Consider the following 19,513-nt stretch of genomic DNA (forward strand, 5'->3'; position numbering starts at 1 on the left):
TTGCATGAACTCGGGGGGGCGGCTTGTGATGGAAAGATTTTAAAAAGAATCGTCAAAATCGAAGCACCAGAGGCCTAGATACACTAACATTTTGTTACTCATTAAAGCCACACCCCAAAACCTTGTATCCTACAATTCCCATAATGCAATTTATGTAAGGATTAGAAAAGATTAGTTAGTCTTTAAAATTAGTATGTTAGTGAGATAGTACAACAAAGATCTGATTATTTACTTAACCCCTCATAATAGACAAAATTTGTCATTTACAGAATCAATATTAGCGTTGGCTAACGGCTAGCGTTACAAATGTAGAGCAGCTCTCACACCTGCATTTCAAAATAACACTGATGCTGAAATTGACTCGCTGTAATGCTGGATCAACCTTCTTCACAAGGCTGCAAAACACAACATTAACAGTACTTATTATCATGTTTTATCACCTCTTGCTCTTGTTTTTTCAGTGGAAGGTCAATGAGCTCTGGGTCTGATGAAAGCAGGAAATCCAGGTACTCTGCATTCAGTGTCGAACCAGTCTGACAGAAAGAGATTGGAACAGATTGAGACACAGAGACTATAAAAACTTCCCTTAGTTTGCTCACATTGATCAGTAATTATCATCCAACAAGAATGAAATATGTATCCTGGAAATCCAGAGTTCTCGCGAGAGCACAATTTGAATTTGCTCAGCGAGTCACTCTGGCATTCAGTAATGCTGCTCATTAACTATGCCCTTGTAGCCGTGCTGCACCAATCACATCGGTGTATCTGATATAGGCGGGCCAGAGGCGAGCTAAACAGATGACAACAGTTTAATCTGTTAGCTCCGCTGGTAGCTAAGTGTATGGGGCTCTGGATACGTTACCCCGTGTATTGTTGTGATTGGTCGTAATGTTATCCAATTGCGTGCAGTGAGATTTTCAAATGCATGCTTGGTGCCGCCCCTCGAGTTGGACCATTTCCATTACTCAATGCCAGACCCTTAATCTTTTGGATTTGGGTCTGGATTTCCAGGCTCTGAAATATACAGGCTAGTGGAACAAAAAGCCAAATATTTGAACAAGATGTGATTAAAAAGGTCATTTTGCCTCTTTTGCCTTAAAACCACTCTGTTGCACTTTGATTCAATGAAAATAAGTTCATGGCATGCTTAAAATCGCAACAAAAATAATGAGGGGATAATGGTTTGCATATTGTATGAATACCATCGATAGCGTACCTCTCTGACAAAGTTCTCATCACTGCACAGTTCATCCAGATACTCCAGAAATGAGCCGTTTTCTATCTTCAGTTTCTTCTCATTTTCATTGTTTTGGGCCTCCCCTGACCAATCCTTTTGGCTCTGTGCGGAGTCAGAAACAGCAAAAGGTTTAGGCGTTGATGGTGCGTTAGTTTTACAACTCAAACATAACGTTGCACATTGTAGAGTTTTGTTCCGTGATCAAATATTTGACGTTTGAACAAAGTGACAAAACATTTAAATTATGGACAGCTTTTTGTACCTATGAAAACAGTTGAAATCAATTTTAATAGCTACCCAAAGACATAATTATAATTTGATGTTATAATATATAGTAGGGGACCTTGAGGGAGTCCACGACCGCCATGTATTTCTCCAAATCGACTTCTGCCAGTGATTCTTCCTCTGAAGATGGTAGAGATCCAGGAGGAACCTTGGACTTTGTTCTGTTATCGTCTGTGTTGTTTGCTTGTAGTTTGTAATTGTTGGGTGGATTCATTTTTTGCTCTTCTTCTGGGAGGAAAAACAGAAAGAGGGAAGAGAATAGGGGACTAAATTGTCAGTTCAACCATTTTAATTTCTTTTAAGTGACACATGAGGGTACACATATAAGAACATTAGAAATTGTTAATACTGATGCATCAATGCTCAAGGACCAGTTTACTATTGTTGCTGTTGTTGCGGTGAGTTTGTTTTAAGTACTTTATAAAGGCTACAGTAAGGTAGTTCCAGCGGCTCTGTGAGGCTGTATTTTTTTTTTAGCTAAATGCTCAAATCATCAACATCATCAGCATGCTAACATGCTCACAATTACAAAGCTAAGATGCTGATGTTTAGTCGGTATAATGTTAATAATGCTAACTGGCACAAGACCAAAACTGCATCTGAGGCTGATGGGAATGTCCTTAGTTTAGCAGGTATTTGGTCATACATCAAAGTATTGGACAAACTGAAATTTTGACCTGTTGTTTGAGCAATTTTCCATAAAACCACAAAGGCCAACCTCACGGTGGCACTGGAAGAAAAGCCAAGTGATCACCAAAGACAAAAAGATTCATCCTCTGGTCACCATGAATATTTGTAAAACTTCCATGGTAATACATGGTAAATTGATAGTTAATTCAACTTACGTTAATAGTTATTTTACTTTCAATTTACAATTCAAATTCAATTATTAGTCATGCTATCATTTATTTTGACAGTTTATTGTTGATGAAATACCCCAGACAGTCGGATAACGATGGGCTGCAAGCTATTTCAATGATGTAGCTAACCTTAATCAATCCAGTTTCAAAAAAATGTGTGTTTTGTATATGCAAAATATTGGAATAGCCATCACAAGTTACCAGAATCCAAGTTTGTCTTCACAAAAAAGCATTCAACACATTGAATATGTCAAACTACTAGGTCCTGCTCTCATAACATTTTATATATTTTATCAAGTATTTTTTAATGATTAATAAATTGCTTATAAGACATGAGCCATACGAATTATGAAGTTGCATCTGATGAATATAATACCTTGTTAATAGTTAATTGAGACTTTGCCAAGCATCTATAAACATTCTTAGATAGTTATTATCGGTGCACAAATAATTAAATAATCATCCCTTTTATAGAATGCTAAAAAAAGATTTTTAATGGGGCCAAATGAATGTTACCTGATGCTTTATAAACCACTTATTAATCATTCACTTATTAGTTTAAGAAATAGTTGCAACTTTATAATAGCCATCCAAAAAATGTTTATAGCTGGTTTACAAAACAAGTATTAACCATTAACCAAGTATAAACGTATTGTTTTATATTACAATAAACTAATGATATAATAACACAAATTATAGCATTACTAATAACTAGGGGTGGGAATCATGATACGATATCGTCACGATACTTATGTCACGATACAATATTATTTCGATTTTAAACATATTGCAATATTCTGCGATATATTATATATTATATACAATTTGAAATGATGTCCCCAAAAGGAAACGTTGTCAACATCTGTTGTTTTCTTTAAAAGATACATTTCTCTGTTCTTTCCTCTCACTTCAGTTTTATTTCTGCAAAAAGGGATTGTCAAGCAGACAAACTGACCAACACATATTTAATAATAGCTCGATACTTGGCGTCTATGTATTGATACAGTACTGCCACGGAAAATATTGTGATGTTATGCTGTATCAATTCCCCCCCCCACTACTAACTAGTAAACATTATAAATCATCATTTCATTGTTAACAGTAAAATAACTTAACTAAAGTTTAATTAACTATCAATTTACCATTTATTAGTGATGGTTATTATAGTGTTACCCTTTCATGTCACCTCCTTGCCCTTTTAAACCCTTGACCTCTGACCTTCTGACTTGTTCTGCTCTTCAGTCTGCTCTGTCCCCGACATCGGCCACCTGCTGTCCTGCTGAGCTGTTCTCCTCGAGAGCCTGGGGTGAAATTGGTTAAGTCAGATACAGTAATCAGCGTTTCTACGTCTAAGATCATATTATCAGCTGAACGTCCCTTACCGGTCTGGACTGCAGGGCTGATGGACGGGCACCGCCTGTGGACACAAGCACCAGCTGGGACGAACCTCAGGCAGGAGGAGCCAAGAATGAGGAGGCGAACATGCGCTGCAGCAGCACTCTGGCGGGCTGCTGATAGGAACCAAAAAATAGGAACTACTACCAGGGGTGAGTATGACCTCTGGTAAAAGTGGTGTGAATCCAGGTTGGAACCTGGCATCAGGGGGTAAAGTCTGGGGACAAACACCAGGCAGGACGTTGAAGGAAGAGGGGCAGTCCTGAGCTTGGGGTTGGATGGGGCCAGCCAAGCTTGGGATCAGATGCTGCACACATTGCTGGTTCGAGTCCCTTTGTGTCCAATACAGTGCGTCTGCTCTGTGATCGGGGTTGGCTCTCCTCTGGAGCATGTCTGCAACTGTGGGAGTTCTCAGCAACACCGATTCGCCCGTCACAAGATAAGGTTCTGGCGGACAAAACTGTCCAACTCGGCTTGTCTGAAAGGAGGGTTCTGACAACCTGTGGATGTCTGGCTCCTCTTGTGGAGCAGGAACCGGTTGGTGGTAATGTGAGGATAAATAAGAAAAGTGAAGGGATCCTGACTGAGTAGAAGCAGGCTCTTCTCTGTCACTTAGGATGAGCTCAGGCAGAGAACACATTGGATCCATCTTTTATATCTGCATGTCTGTGGCGTGTAACTGTCAGAGGAAAGTCAGAATATAAAGGGCGGTCAATAGCAATTTGAGCAATTCTAACAGCAAAGGTACCATGACATGAACCCAATGTGAAAACCATGTTTATTGAAATGTTTTCAAAGGTCTGGCAGTATTTCTGAGTATTTTATAATACTTTCCAATCTACAATCTACAATCCAGCTACTTGGTGTAAAGTTAAATAGCTTCCAATATGATCCAGGAAAAAAAAAAAAAAAAAAGGTTTTCTTTTAACTGTCTGAGAACATATACTGGGGAACAATATCATCATATAAACATCAACCTGAAGGACCGGCCAAACCACAACTGCAGGAAATGATTTTTATTTATAATGATGATTTTATATTTATTGATTCTGTCACCTAAATGAGTATAGAATAGTGTAGAATATACTGAAACTACAGAAGACATTAAAACTGTAACACAAGTACATATAATACTGCATAAACCTTCAGCCAACTGCACCTTGAGCTGTGTTTTCAATGTTACTTTTTTATTCAATCCTGGACTAATCAACACTTTTACTTTTTAATTTATACAGTAACTGCTACATTTCTTGATTTACAACAGCACAGTAGACTCATGCAATTGTCTGTCCAGACAGGTCACGCTGCTACACTCTCCTATGTGAAACTATACACTTCTAATTGAATAAACCTTTGGACATTCATGCAATATTTGAACTTTTAGTGGCAAATAATACACATAGGTCAATCAAATAGCATTGTGCCTACCTTTCATGTGAGAGATGATAAGTCTTCAACCAATTCATCAGTTTGCATCTGCAGTATGTTTTAAAAATAAACTTGATTTAGGTTGGTTTGTTTTCTTCTGACTGAAAGTTCTGTGCATAGAAACATTCCAAACTGCATAAAGTTTTATAAATACATATTTTATGTATTTTTTTATACAGTATAGCTAGTACATTTATAAGATGGTTCACTAATTGAAATGTCTTATTTGCAACTGCACAATTAAACAACCAACATTTCATTCTTGTGTGTTCAGGTTACTTTATTTATGTATTGATCATAAACACAAATGAAATATCGTTTGAATATGTTTTTACATTTTTTCATGAAGTAGCACAAAATGCTCTCTTTGTTGGAATATAGACTGTAAAAACAGTTTTATACGGTGTATGGAATAACCCTAACCTTGGAATGATGAAAGTGACTGTGTTAAGAAACACAACTTCCCAGAATGCCGAGCGCCCTGAATTTTAAACCGGATATCCGCCCTGCGACAGCGTAAAACTTGGCTGCACGTGGATTTCTGGGAGCGTGTTACCAGCTACTTTTGAGACTTTCGTCGATATAGAACAACCTCTTTGATATATTTTGAAACGTTGAGAATAACTTTTCGTCGAGATGTTTCTGCAGTTTTACCTAAATGATAACGGGGACAGAGTTTACACTCTGAAGGTAACGTTAACGTCTTGTTTACATCCTTCATACCTAACTTTATTCTATTTAAATGTTTTACTTCTTTATTAACGTAGTTTAACCTTAGCTTATATACTGTGGCTTATTTGAAGAACTAAAACGTAGTCTCCATGCTCTAAGTCAACGTTGATTCACGTTATTGTGACATTAGCTAAGTTAGCTAGGGGCCTAAAACCAAATTGTTTAGCTATAACGTTAACGTTATAGCTAAACGTTAACGTTAGATGAAATACCTCGGACAACGATGGGCTGCAAGCTATTTCAATGATGTAGCTAACCTTAATCAATCCAGTTTCAAAAAAGTGTTGTATATGCAAAATATTGGAATAGCCATCACAAGTGACCAGAATCCAAGTTTGTCTTCACAAAAAAGCATTCAACACATTGAATATGTCAAACTACTAGGTCCTGGCAATATATTTATTTATATTTCTAACGTATTCTCTACTTTGTAATCATGTCGTGGGGTTTTGATTTGATTCTGCTTTAGTCTTTCATTGCCAGACCTAGCTCCTCTGCGCTGCGGAGGAATTCTGTCTCAAACCATCATACCAGGATATCTTGCAGGGTCTTAGGGCTGAAGCCACTTCGACTGGACTAAATACCCTTTGCTAACCTCACTAAAACTGTAAATTTATGAACTTTAAACTGAGGTTGCCACTGCGATACGTCAACCAGTGTGTCCCTGAGCAAGACACTTAACCCCTAGTTGCTCCAGAGGTGTGTTATCTCTGACATGTATAGCAATTGTGAGTCTCTTTGGATAAAAGCGTCAGCTAAATGACATGTAATGTAACACAACTCACATTATAATGTACACAGAAAACTGCGTGGGACATGGATACATTTCTTTTTTACTATAAATATTATGTAGCACTAAGGTGTTGGTACAAAAAAATAAAGCTTGAAATTGGATGAAACGTTTCATAGCAGTCCTGACCAGCCATTTTCCTACATTTCAGACTTACATGGAAGCTATGACAGATTTAGTAGTTATCATCGCATCACAATTTTTGTCATTGACATAAATTAGTTTGCAACAAAATATTTTAATATAATTGAAGCATCTTTTATAAGTTAATTATCAATCAATAATGCAAAACATTGTTTCCAGCTGTTTTTTTTTATATATTTATGAAAATGATCATTCCCTCCAATATTGTGAATTGTATTGCAATATCAGTCAAAATAATCGCAATCAGATATATTCCTAATATTGTGCAGCCCTACTTAAAGGGTCCAATTTGGAATTTGTGACATGCATATGTTGATACTTTCTGAAATTTGATAGACCAAACTATGAGATAGTAGAGGGAATTACTAATATATTACATGCTAATGAAAATAATTTAGTTGCAGCCCAGAAATATACAAATAGCCTATATAAAATGAAACCCTTTCGTGGAACACCTCAGAGGTTATCCAGTTAGATGTCTTGATCTATTTTATTTTAATCGCGTCTCCCCGCACTGAAATCAAGTGTTTTTGCTATCTTTTTCCTTCGTCACCAACAGAAGATTTGTCCTGATGGGCAGCCCACCAGCTCAGCCCACCCGGCTCGCTTCTCCCCAGACGACAAGTTCTCCCGACACCGGGTGACCGTGAAGAAACGCTTTGGCCTTCTGCTCACCCAGCGACCCAGACCTGTTCTGTGAGAGAGAGATTGGGGGATGCAGATCAGACCAAGGAATTGAGTGAAGGCTCAGATGAGACTCAAAAGCAAACAGTCAAAAACACATTGAGGATCCCAGTTTATGAACGTGCGGCCAGGATTTGTCAAGTTTCACCCAAATTCAGGGGGCTACTCATGCGTTGGATATCAACAGTCACTGATATGGATAATTATTATTTTTTTTTAACTGTAGTTTGTTGACATAATGTTATATAGTTTTCATTCCGAATAAATGTTTTGGTTGATGGTTCTTAGTCAGTTCTCTCTGTGTATAAAGTCCAGGCGGGTGACGTATTAAAGAATGAAATCTAAACAAATGAGTGGAGAAACCACCAGCATCAACGCACCAAATGAGAGAATATCTTTCAGAATAATATATTTGTCTCCTTATGACACTTTTAAATAACAAGACCCCTCCAAAAACTGAAGGAATAACAAAGACTGAAATGTCAGGCCTAGTCCAACTTTGTAGGAGGATACATTTGTCTGTGATAATATGCACAACCCATTGACTGCAAAAATTGTCAGTTTTTTTGTGAGAGAAGTGGAAAACGTTATTTTAGAAAAGTCACTTAAGATTTTAGGAAGAACAGATTTATAAACGGTTTTCCTCAGATGACGACATTCTCTCCATGATTTAAACACACCTCACATCCAAAAGGTAAACTGCAGCCAAAGCTTTATAACGGAATCTTTTTCTACAATGAGCAATCTTGTAGACCAGCGATGCTAAAGAGCCTGCAGGAGGAAACGCTGAAAGAGACTCGTACACAATACTGCATATACCATTTATGTACACATGCTTGGCAATGTTCTTTGGATGTGGAATAGGTTCTCAAATCTTTTACTTAAGTAAAAGTACCAATACAACAATGTAAAGATCATCCATTAAAAGTACAAATCCTGCATGTAAACCTTACGTAAAAATACACAAGTGCTATCTGCAAAATAAACAAAGTACCAAAAGTAATACTTCAGCCAAATACTGGCAGTGACTTAAATAAAGGTGCGTCTTCTCTTAAAACAGAGCTGGCTGGTCTTTATAGACTACGTTTCCCAGCCAGCGTTGATCGCTTGTTCGTCACCACGCATGCGCTAGCTGTTGGAACGACGGCAAGGGAAATAGCACCTGCCAGGCGCGTTCGCATGTTTTTTTGTTGGGTCTGCTGGACAAAAAAAGTGCCGAGAAAACCTGGGAGAGGAGCCAAATCTTCCCAGATGTAACTGAAAACAGCCATATGGTGGAAGCGTTCTGCAAAGGAAACTTGAGCCAGGTATGCGCTTTATATGACTAACGTGTAAGGTTTGAGATTTCCAGTGAGCTGTCAGTGAGATAGCCGGAGGTCCGTGGAGTTTATCAGCGGCATGGCTAGCCTCTGGCTAATGTTAGCTTCGACTAGCTGTACCGACTGCGAGTATTATTTTCCTAGGATGGCAAAGGCATATTCCGTCCTACTCTGCCTCTGATTGGCTTACCCTGACCAACTCTAACCAATACCCCTCTTTCTATCTAAACCTAACCAACCTAACCAGAGCAGGCAATGAGTACTGGCCAATCAAAGGGAGAGTAGGGTGGGTCATGCCTTTGCCGTCCTAGGAAAGGTTTTAAGGCGTACAGACTGAAGCAAAGCGCCAGCGACCACCTCACCCGCTACCGCTACAACCCCCGGATACCCGAGCTACCCAAGTGATGGCTCAATGCCTGACATGCTGCTCATTCTTTATATGATGCTTAATTCAAACGAAAATCACAACTTTGTCAAAAACAGGCTAATTATTAAACTGCGCGCCATTCTGATTTTAGCCGGTTTCAAATGCGTTTGTTAACTCAACCGAAACCGCAGCTTCAGACAGATGCCGCATTCCATTTCTCGTGAAAATTATCTCTAAGGTTAAGTCGAAACATCTGCTAATTATTTTATTATAAAGATTATCTCGCCAGCTCTGTGTCTGTATTAATATCGAGAAGTGTTTACTGACCGGTTCAAGCCAGAATTATTATGGCTTGCTTAATTGGCTTACCGTGGCAAGTGAGTGCCGGTTAGCAAGCGAGGATCACTATTAATCTTTAAGTTGCTGGTTGGGACTTATTACATAATGTGTATCCTAAGGCATGTTTGTATATACGTGTCCCTGGATCATATTGATTACGGCCGCATTAATGTGAGCCCCCAACGTAAGAGACTGACAGCTAGGTAAGATGACACTGTCTCCTTATGCATTTCCTTAATACTTGGTTATTCTAGCTCAATGGACTTACAGTGGCAAATAAGTGACAGTCGGCAAACGAGGATCACTATCAATCCTTAAAATGCTGTTTGGGACTAATTACTAGAGATGTTCCAATCCCCTTTTTTTTCCGATACCGACCCAGTGCGTATAGACCGAATCGCTGTGACATCTCGCTAACACTAAAATCAATTCAAATGACAAATGACAGTTGATTTGAATTGCAGAGATATGTGAAATTGGCAGACTTGTTTATTTCTGTTGTCATTTTAACCATAATTCTAACGTTTAAAGATATATAGTTAAACACAGCGGTCTGACCTATTTGATGTTTCTGCTGTGCTTATTTTCTGTATTATGTTGCCTCGCTAGCGTCTTGGATAAACCAAATGTAACGTTACCAACAGCAGTCTGTGGCCCAACAGGTCAATAAGGTCTCCAACCTAACGTTAGTAAAAGCGTTGAAAAGGGAAGCATCAAACGTGCATTTTAGATGAATGAGATGAGATGAGAGTATATCCAGTTGTTCCATCCGCGTTTGCTCCCTGGAAAGTTTTGTAAACAAGCATTGCGATTGAGTCGATACTACTAATCCCGTATGGATGTGATTGCTATCATTGCCCTGGCTCAGGTTAAACCCGTAAGACAATGAATGACATATAACTTTCTTTTATTATCTAGTTTGACAGGAAAAAAAGGGACAATATTCATATCCCAGGTGATATCAGCATCATGATATTGATTGTATATCAATTAGGGATATTTTTATGGTATTTGGGGAACTGTACACTTGACCGTATAGGGTTGATAATTGGAGTAATTCGTCATACTATGCTAATATGTGATATTTGTCTAACTGAACAGAAAAACAATCCTTTAATATACAAAAACAACAGCTTAAAAAATGTGAGCTGAGCTGAAATGCCAGAAAGGAGAACAAAATGTTCTGAACCTTGTAGCCTAACGCTCAAATATTACTGCTTAGGCTGACCTTGGACTAAAAGAGGAAACTTGATGTTTTATAGCAACCACGTCTGCTGCCATAGTACGTGCGTAACAAAGGAAGGAAGGAAAAAGGAAAGGAAACGCCCTCGCCTCACATATCGCACGTATTGCTATATCTGTGTCAGCATATTGATAACACATACTGGAACTGTACCAAGATACATTAATACATTTGTGTGACTGGAACAGTGCAGTATGGGTATAGAACTGAGATGTTTGGGAGAAGATAACAAGACTGGTGAAATTTGCAATTTCTCCTTATGTGTCCATCTGGTTTCCTCGGTCCAAAGACATGCCATTGAGTTGAATTAGAGACTCCTTATTGCCCGTAGGTGTGAATGTGATTGTCTGGACAGATAACCTGTTCAGGATGTTTACCAGCCTTTTACACAATGCATGCTGGGATAGGCCTCAGCTCCCCCACTGTGTCGGCCAAAACGTAGCTAGAAGTTTGCGAAAATAAACTCACCCCCTAACCAGGGAGACACTTTTCAACTTGAACCAGCAAGAAGAGAATTATGGCGCTCCTTATCTTGCTGTCTCTCACACCCTCTCCATCTCTGAATGTGGACAGACAAAGTGTGTGAGGCTGGCAGCATTTTAAAACAGGAAAATGTGCCGTGCCTCTGCATGCCGAGTAAGAGAAAACAGCCAGCAGCTACTGGCACAACCAGATGGAACCGCTTTCCTTTAATAATTAAATTATGAATCTAGCTAAAACAACAATTCAGCTATTTCCACCTGTCTTGTCACTCGTTACATTGCATAGTTGACTTTGCACCTGCAAGGACCAATATTAGCACCATCTACTAGCCAAATGCTGGTAAAATATATGCAAATGGCTGCTGGATTTGCTTCACTAACCAGCCAAAAAACAATGGTAATCTATTGTGTGGCTGGTAAAATTTGAACATTCACTAGCCATTTGGCTGGTGGACAAAAAAAGTAAATTTTGGACCCTGAGGGTGGAGCATCCACAGGGTTTTTTCGTGGCTCAGAATGGACCTTTTGGGGAACACATATTAAGTAGGGGTCTGCGGAAAGTTTTGAGAATCAAAACACTTTATTTCCTGCATTCTGATACATTTTTATGTACCAATTTATAGTGGAAACTTCTTTCATTTATGTAAAGGGAAACACAAAATCCAGGATGCAGGTGACAATTCAAAATGTAATGGAATATAATGCAGTAACAGGGCTTTCACGTTAGGGACCTGGGCCTGGAGCCGAGTATTCCTGACACCAAAATCCAGTTGGTTTGATGAGTGGGAACACTGCGTACCTGGGCACGGTTGGTCGATCTGTGCCACTTAAAAAGGCGTTCTCGAGTACAGTTCATGTGGTTCTCAGTCAGAGCTCCGGTGAGAGCTCCGCGCCCAACAGCAGTAGCTCCTCCTCTGGCCAGGAGCAGAGCTTCACCTCGCTGCGCCCCCAGGCTCACTGGGAGAGTCCAGTACAGCCTGACTGCATGGTAATTCAGAGCAGTCCAATTTTTTTGTGACCTTTCACTGTGTTGAAGGCATGTTGAATGTTGAATTTGTTGCTTTAAGAGCACAGAGGTAGACTTGAAGTAACTATCGGCAGATCCTTTACCCAAAAAGTGAACGTGCAGTGCTTCTTTTCTTCTGTGCACGATTTTATTTTATGGGGCTACAGAGGAAGCATTGTAAAACTGTTAAACCAATTATCTTTATAAGTAAATGCATTACACAAATGCTGCTTGCCGATAACGACTACATGCTGCCACAAGATCTCATAAGATCTGCCGGAAATCCGAAATGCAGACTACATGTCGTAGATATAATTATATGAAGATTAGTGATGCTTTTCCTCATTTTAATTCACCAAACATGTAGCTAACTAACATTGTAAGATACTTTTTGCTGTGTAAACTAATTTCTGCTTTATTGTTTTTCCTCTCCTGTCTCACTCTTTTCCCTCTGATGACTTTTCTTCCCACCATGTTGTGACCACCGATGGGTGCCAATAAATATTAGAAGGACATTTGTATCTCCACGGTGCATGTCAGACACATTTTAGTTGTGCTTACTTAAGAGACTTGAAGGAGACATACTCAACTCTTTGTGTACGTGCACTTATCTTCTCTGATAGCTGCTTGAAACTGGTACACTACATATTCACACATTTGTAGGAAAGGAATTTGCAGTTCTGTCACTTCTAAAGCCACTACATTACAACAGAATCAGAAAGAGTATTGATACTTGTAGGCACAGAAAAAGACCCGTGACAGATTTTCTTTCACATGCCTGTTGGCAACCAACCACTGTGCTTCAATGGAGAATTGCAGCTGCAAAAGAACAAATTGTAGAGGCCGCCGTTACCTCAGCATCACCTGGGAGATAGCCTAGCCTAGCTCAGCTCAGGTTAGCGCCACTCGGCTAGGTAGTCAGTGACCTCCCCAACCCCATCCTTCTCCTCCTGCATCCCACACAACACCCCCCTTCCCTTTCTTCTTTTTCCAAGTGCGTTGCCATGGCATCAGTGCGCTTCACGGTCACGCCCACCAAGGCGGAGGACCTCCCGGGTCTGTCCGACACGTCTCCTGACATCAGCTCCCGCTCCGGCGCTCGCGTGCGCTTCGGCTCCAGGGAGAGCGTCAATCGAAGTGACCCGCTCAGCGAGGGGTCGGGAGGAGGGACGACTACTGCGGGAGGAGCCGAGACGCCGGACTACAGCAATGTGGAGCAAGGTGAAGGACACACACACACATCCACATAGACATTATGTGTTCTTACTGTAGCTTTAAGGTATACTTGGCAAGATGTTTTACATGTTTAAAATATGCCTTTTAAAGGCGTGTAGACCCTTTTATCGTGGACTGAGGGAAGTGCTTCTTAAAAAGCAGATCATACACCTAGCCTGTATACCAACCTGTTAACGTTCTTGAATCCAATCCCACTACTTAGATTGCTACAGACAGTGAATCCACTCTTTAATCCATACGTTTAAGACCTGTCAACCAGCCACTGATCTATACCGACACATTGGCTTAGTAAAAAGAATTTAGTGTCACACCTTCCTAAACAGTTGAACCGGTCTGAAATTTGAAGTCCTTTTTTTTTACAGATTGGCTGCATTTTCAGTGCCATGTCGCTATTTGATTTCCATTAAACTCTATGAAGAAAAAGGGAATGGCAGTTGAGCGAAAAATGTCCCAAAACATCAAAAGATTATGGTGTTGGGCTTGTTTTTAGATCTTTTGGGTCTATAGTCTCTCTCTCTCTCTCTCTCTCTAGATATATATATATATATATATATATATATATATATATATATATATATATATAAACAGTTTAACTCACATCCACTGTAAAAGCAGTTAGTTAAGCGTTGTTCAAGTACAGGCAGCACACTGTCACAGCTCACTAAATATGCTGGCTCATGTTTTTCTGATCAGTCAAGTATGTTATGTCTTTATGTTTGCCTATTGGCTGTATAAAGGCAGTCAAGGAGTACAAGCTCATTCACTGGATTCCCATACAACACATTCTCAGGACTGAGCCAGTCAGCGAGATTCCTATTGGCTCACAAGGGTTCAGGCAGCTTCATGTCCAAATGTCTGTGTTTTATGTCTCTCTGGGTCATGAAGCTCTTGATTTGATTTCTAAGTGACAGCTTGACTTCAGGGGTGCACAGCAAAATAACTTGGCCATTCCACTTATTGCACTCAGCTGAGAACAATAAGTGGACTGTAATGTATGCCTTTTGTGCTCACTGCTGTTATCAGCCCACCTACCGTTCTTTACTAAATTGTAGCTGACAACAGCAACCTTTTCACATGGACTCACGTGTACAGCTAGTGAGTGTCGTTTGAAATAAAACCAGATGAGTAAGTAGAGGAAAATGAAGAATAGTTTTCTGCAGACTCCTGTGACTGTGCAGCTGTTCAGTAATTCCCTTTCCAAAAGGTGTTTAAGAATAGCTGCACTGATTCACAGGCTCAACGAGGGGGTTAGAACTGTGGGGAGATGTAACTGTATTAGCAACGTTGATCCATTTAAGCGGTTGCATAGTATTAGGGATGCCCTACGTTGTTTAATAAGCTTCCATAAATAGAAATCGAGCCGCTTAATCCGATTGAGCTTCGATCAGGCTCTGTGATGCTGCAGCGTTTATACAGAGAAACAAAGAGGGAGATTGTTGGAGGCGCAACTGCGCGGCCGTCGTCTCAGCTGAAGAAAAGCCCCGTTAAAAAAACCCAGCATGCTGACAAGAAAAATGCTCTTGATGTGTATGAGTCAAGATCCTGAACGGGCGATGAAGAGAGGAGGAGGCGGCAGGAGGAGTGGAGAGTTATTTTCCGAAAGGTCAAAATACTCTCTGATCCATTTTTGACACCAAAATTTGCTATTTAATTTGATGTGCTTGGAACTTGCAGACATGCACACATGTGGCTCTAGTGTATTTCTGCTTTACTGGTTGCTCTCACACACACACACACACACACACACACACACACACACACACACACACACAAAAGCGTCGCACTCAGATGTGGTGAACTCAGGTCGACTTCTCTTGGGGAACGCACACACAAATAGACAGCTGCGTTCCCCTGTATTAGGCCAAGTGTGAACGCTGCAGTTCAGCAGCGACAAAATGGTTATTGTTTCTGCCTTAATAACTCAAAGGTGACTCTGGATAGTTTTTAGTGGGGATTTGTTAAATAATCATTCATTTTGGTTTTATCAAATTAGGACTGCAACATTGATTATCATTTACTTAATCAATCTTTAAATCAATCAATCAATCAATCAATCACTTGATTACTAGTCAATTCATTAATAATCACTTGATGGAAATAAAATCAGAAAATTGTCTTGTTTTTTTCCCTACCAACAGTCCGAAGCCCAAAGATATTCAGTCGACAAATAAAAAATAAAAACTGAAAAAATTGGCTGGATTCCGAGTCCCGTCAAGACGAGGGCTGCAATTTCAGATTTTCTTTTTTAATTATTGATTAAAAGATTAATATGCTGATTACCTTTCTTTTCTGTTTAACAGTTATAAAATGTCAGAAACTAGTGACAGGAGGTCTGTCTTCATATGTCTTGCTTTGTCCAACCAACTAATTGTTAACAGCTCTACATCAAATCATCAAAATAAGCACGATGTCAGTGCCTCAGCTCTCCAGTAAAATAACAGAAAAAGTACTGTTATGATTGTATTGAAACCATCTCTTTTTTAACCTAATTTTACTTGTAACCTAATCTAACTTACTTCTACTTAACGTTTATTTATTATTGTAGCTATGTCACTTTATTTACTTTATACACTTGCTCTTTTCTTACTCTTATTTTTTACCTTGAATGTGACTGTGAGCAACTGCAACTAAATAATTTCCCCTGAGGGGATCAATAAAGTAATCTGATTCTGATTGTTTGGTGAAGACGTCTGTGGTGGACAAATTCACCTACCTGGGGTCCACAGTCTCAAACACCAATAACCTTGACGCAGAGCTTGACGTGTGCATTGGGAAGGCATCATCAATGTTTGGCATATTGATCAAGCGTGTTTGGCACAACAAGAATCTCTCCTTGCTCCTCAAAGACCGTGTATACCATACATGTGTACTTAGCACCTTACTATACGCCTGTGAGACATGGACAACATACCGCAGGCACGAACATCGCCTCAACGCCTTCCATTTTCGCTGCCGTCGTTCCATACTGGGTGTATGCTGGCAAATGCCCCCCGCAAACATGGTCGACCCCGCCCACGCTTTAAAGACGTCATCAAGGGGCATCTTAAGGTCTTCTCCATCAACCTGGACAACTGGGAGGCACTTGCAAGTGACCGATTCAACTTGCGCGCAGCAATTGACAACGGCCGCAGGGACTCTCAGGAGGCCTACAAGTCTTTCCTAGAAGAGAGACGCTCAAAACGGGAAACAGTTTGTCGCACGCGACATGAACAGCCATAGTAGTAGTATCACTTATCATGCAGCAGTCTAGTCAGTCAGTTTGAGCAGTTACAAAGTCCTGACCTCCATAATATGCGGAACACACCCTGGGTTTACCTGCTGGAGTGCATGCACTGATGTCTATCTGTATTTATGCAAAATGTCTTTATTCAATGTTTTTTTTTTGGTCTGCAAAGAATGCTGTAATTAATAAAACAAAGGGGGTGCAGTTATCATATTGTAAATAATCAGTCACTCTTCTTTGAAGAATAAGTAAGCAAAAGGTCTGATTATCTTGTTAGTTCATCTTTTCCTACAGCGTGCTTCAGCAACTGGATATTAACAGGCAAGGTGTTTTTGCTGGTGTGGAGTCAGTTTTAGTTTCGCTATCTTTGGCCAAATGAAGGACTGTAAACAGGATGGAAAGTGCCACCCACCAGCAAAATGCTGTATCTGCTGTATCTGTATACGCTTTATCTAGCTATTGACTTTTTCTCAGTGTGTATCCAGCCAATGTTCTGTGAGATAGTAAAAGTTGCGGATGCATTTAGTGTTTACCAGCTAGTGTGTCATTCAGCTTTCTGTCTGACTATTTATCATTTATTATTTTATATAATTGAAAAAGCAGAGGTTCCCGACCTTTTCGGACTCGTGACTTGTGAAAAAGAATACTTGTACCCCCTTGTCACAGGTTATTAAAGGTCTTACAGGCCTGAAGAGGTAAAGCATTTCACAAGAAAAAAAAATGGAAGAAAGTCATCTAGTGACCCCCACATATCTATCATGGGACCCCCACCCAGTAACAACTACCCCCTCACTAGGGAGAAATCCTGACAGGAAAGTGTTTTTAAATGAAATCAATCAATTGGCATTGGGTTTGCTGCATCAAGACGTGATCGCGGGACATACATTTTCACTTTTCATAGTCAAATCAAACTTTAGAGAGATGGGAAATACTTCAGAAAAGGAGGGTAGCAATGCAACAAAGGGTTAGACTTGACACAAGAATGGCTCATTTATTTATTTATTCACATATTACATATAAACTAAATAATCCATGACTGTTGTGGGTCTCAAGTCAAGTGTCCCTCTGTTAAATGTGACCCTGCATATGGCCGTTTGCTGTGGCGGAGCAGGGAGGGAAGTGATATTGCTGACTCAGGTGCTGCTGATGCAGTGGTGTGTGCTGACTGAGGCGGAACCGAACTGGCGACGTGGTGGCCATTGCATCAAACTGTGTGTGTGTGTCCGCAGGAGAGAGAAAAGTTAAAGGATAGGCTTACAATTTTCAAGCCTGTCTTAAAGCAACAGCCCCTATGGACTTTTAAACAGGCTTTGCTTCAAGACGACTTCTAACGACTATTTTAATCATTGATTAAAAGTAACAGATGTACTTTTACTGTACAAGATTTTCCAGCAGTGTTTTTAGTTCTTTCAGTTGTTCTCTGAACACCCACACAGGTGTTTATAGTTAATGTGGCTGATTGGACCTTTTCCAGGACTGTGTGGGTGTGGTTAGACTGAGTGATTGACATCTTCCTGAGTCCACTGCTAGTGGTGTTGCACCTGTTAGGGCGGGACAAATGACACCTTTGTCATCCTTATTGGTAGAAAGAATTTGTGACCTAATAAGTTCCCATCAAAGCTCCGGCCCACCTTCAACCTGAACAGAGTCTAATCAGCCATGATAACTGAAAACACCTGTGGGTGTTCAGAGGCTTTAAAGTCATGGACATCCTTTGACCGAAATGCGTACATAATCACCTGAACTTGATTATGCTTGCCATAATGATTCCTCCAGTTCATACTGGACATTAAGATATCCCTTCAGTTAACATTAAAAGGTGTGATTAATGGGGGACAAAATCCACAGTCCTCGTTCTGTGCCCAAATATGTTTAAAATTTTTTATCTGACGATATTTTGAGACAGTAGTCTGAGTAAATCAAATCACGTACATATCTTTCAAAGATTTTTTCAAATATCTGTTTTATCTTTTTTATAAAGATTTTTTTTGGGGCATTTCAGCCTTTAACGGAAAGAACAGCTAGATATGAAAGGGGAGAGAGAGGGGCAAGACATGCAGGAAATGGTCACATCAAACCCTGGACCTTCTGCGTCGAGGCATACACCTCTAAATATATGCGCCTGCTCTACCAACTGAGCTAACCCGGCCACTCTAGTTCATCTTTTGTTACTATTCCTCTTCTGCTGCCCAACAAAGAAACGCTTACATTGAAAGCGTATTAATAAAGGATAACAAAATGGCCACTATGAACAAGAAGAATCTATCTGTCAAAACGGAGTTGAAAAGTTCCCTGCTGTCCTTTTATTCATACTCTCTTTCTTTGTGTCTAGCAGATGGAAATTCCAAAATCTCCAGTGTGTACATCAACAACACTCATGGGGTGGATGACGATGACTTCTACGACAGAAACTTGGCCTTGTTTGAGGTTTGAAACACAACATTGATTGACCTGCTATCCTGTAAAAGCACATTATAACCATGTTATTAATGTTCTTTAAACTTTGTATCAGAGGTAGAAAACCATATTGTGGCCACATGGATAAAAACGGAACCCCTCCAAATCGTGGCTGTTTATTTAGTGTTAAGTGTCGGCTAAACTAGAGCCACAAATAAAACCGCATTTTGCTGGTGGGTGTAGATAATTACATTTTTTTTAATAGATTTTGAAGTTTCCTGGAATCAGCTTGGTCTTCTACCTCCCACTTCTTTAACAAGTCAGTCAATATGGACTTCATTTAACA

The 19,513-nt window shown here is 39.9% G+C and overlaps 2 protein-coding genes across 9 annotated transcripts in view; both read left to right on the forward strand.

Annotated features, from left to right (window-relative positions):
* Window positions 1-5,698: 5,698 nt before the first annotated feature.
* On the forward strand, window positions 5,699-7,838 carry nop10 (NOP10 ribonucleoprotein homolog (yeast)). The gene is made up of 2 exons (XM_078275503.1): window positions 5,699-5,895; window positions 7,431-7,838. Exons 1-2 carry the CDS (start codon window positions 5,842-5,844, stop codon window positions 7,569-7,571), a joined length of 195 nt encoding a protein of 64 aa, XP_078131629.1. The 5' UTR covers window positions 5,699-5,841; the 3' UTR covers window positions 7,572-7,838.
* An 866-nt stretch (window positions 7,839-8,704) lies between these two features.
* The window catches only part of slc12a6 (solute carrier family 12 member 6), a 30,890-nt gene continuing 20,081 nt past the window's right edge, over window positions 8,705-19,513 (forward strand). For 3 of the 8 annotated variants that reach the window (XM_078275502.1, XM_078275494.1, XM_078275498.1), the window contains exons 1-3: window positions 8,706-8,862; window positions 12,820-13,532; window positions 19,103-19,197. In XM_078275502.1, the coding sequence (XP_078131628.1) occupies window positions 13,316-13,532; window positions 19,103-19,197 (312 nt within the window). In that variant the 5' untranslated portion in view covers window positions 8,706-8,862; window positions 12,820-13,315. Of the gene's footprint in view, window positions 8,863-9,272; window positions 9,784-12,207; window positions 12,294-12,819; window positions 13,533-19,102; window positions 19,198-19,513 lie in introns of those variants that run through there. The other 5 variants (XM_078275497.1, XM_078275499.1, XM_078275500.1 and 2 more) reach the window with 4 other exon arrangements.

This window comes from Sander vitreus, chromosome 19 (assembly GCF_031162955.1).
Source record: "Sander vitreus isolate 19-12246 chromosome 19, sanVit1, whole genome shotgun sequence".
Classification (NCBI taxonomy): domain Eukaryota; kingdom Metazoa; phylum Chordata; class Actinopteri; order Perciformes; family Percidae; genus Sander; species Sander vitreus.

Excerpts from the sequence above, each read along its gene's own strand:
- nop10 (XM_078275503.1), top strand. The coding sequence starts at position 5,842 with ATGTTTCTGCAGTTTTACCTAAATGATAACGGGGACAGAGTTTACACT. Across the intron at positions 5,896-7,430 it reads ACAGAGTTTACACTCTGAAG|AAGATTTGTCCTGATGGGCA; the intron begins GTAACGTTAACG and ends CGTCACCAACAG.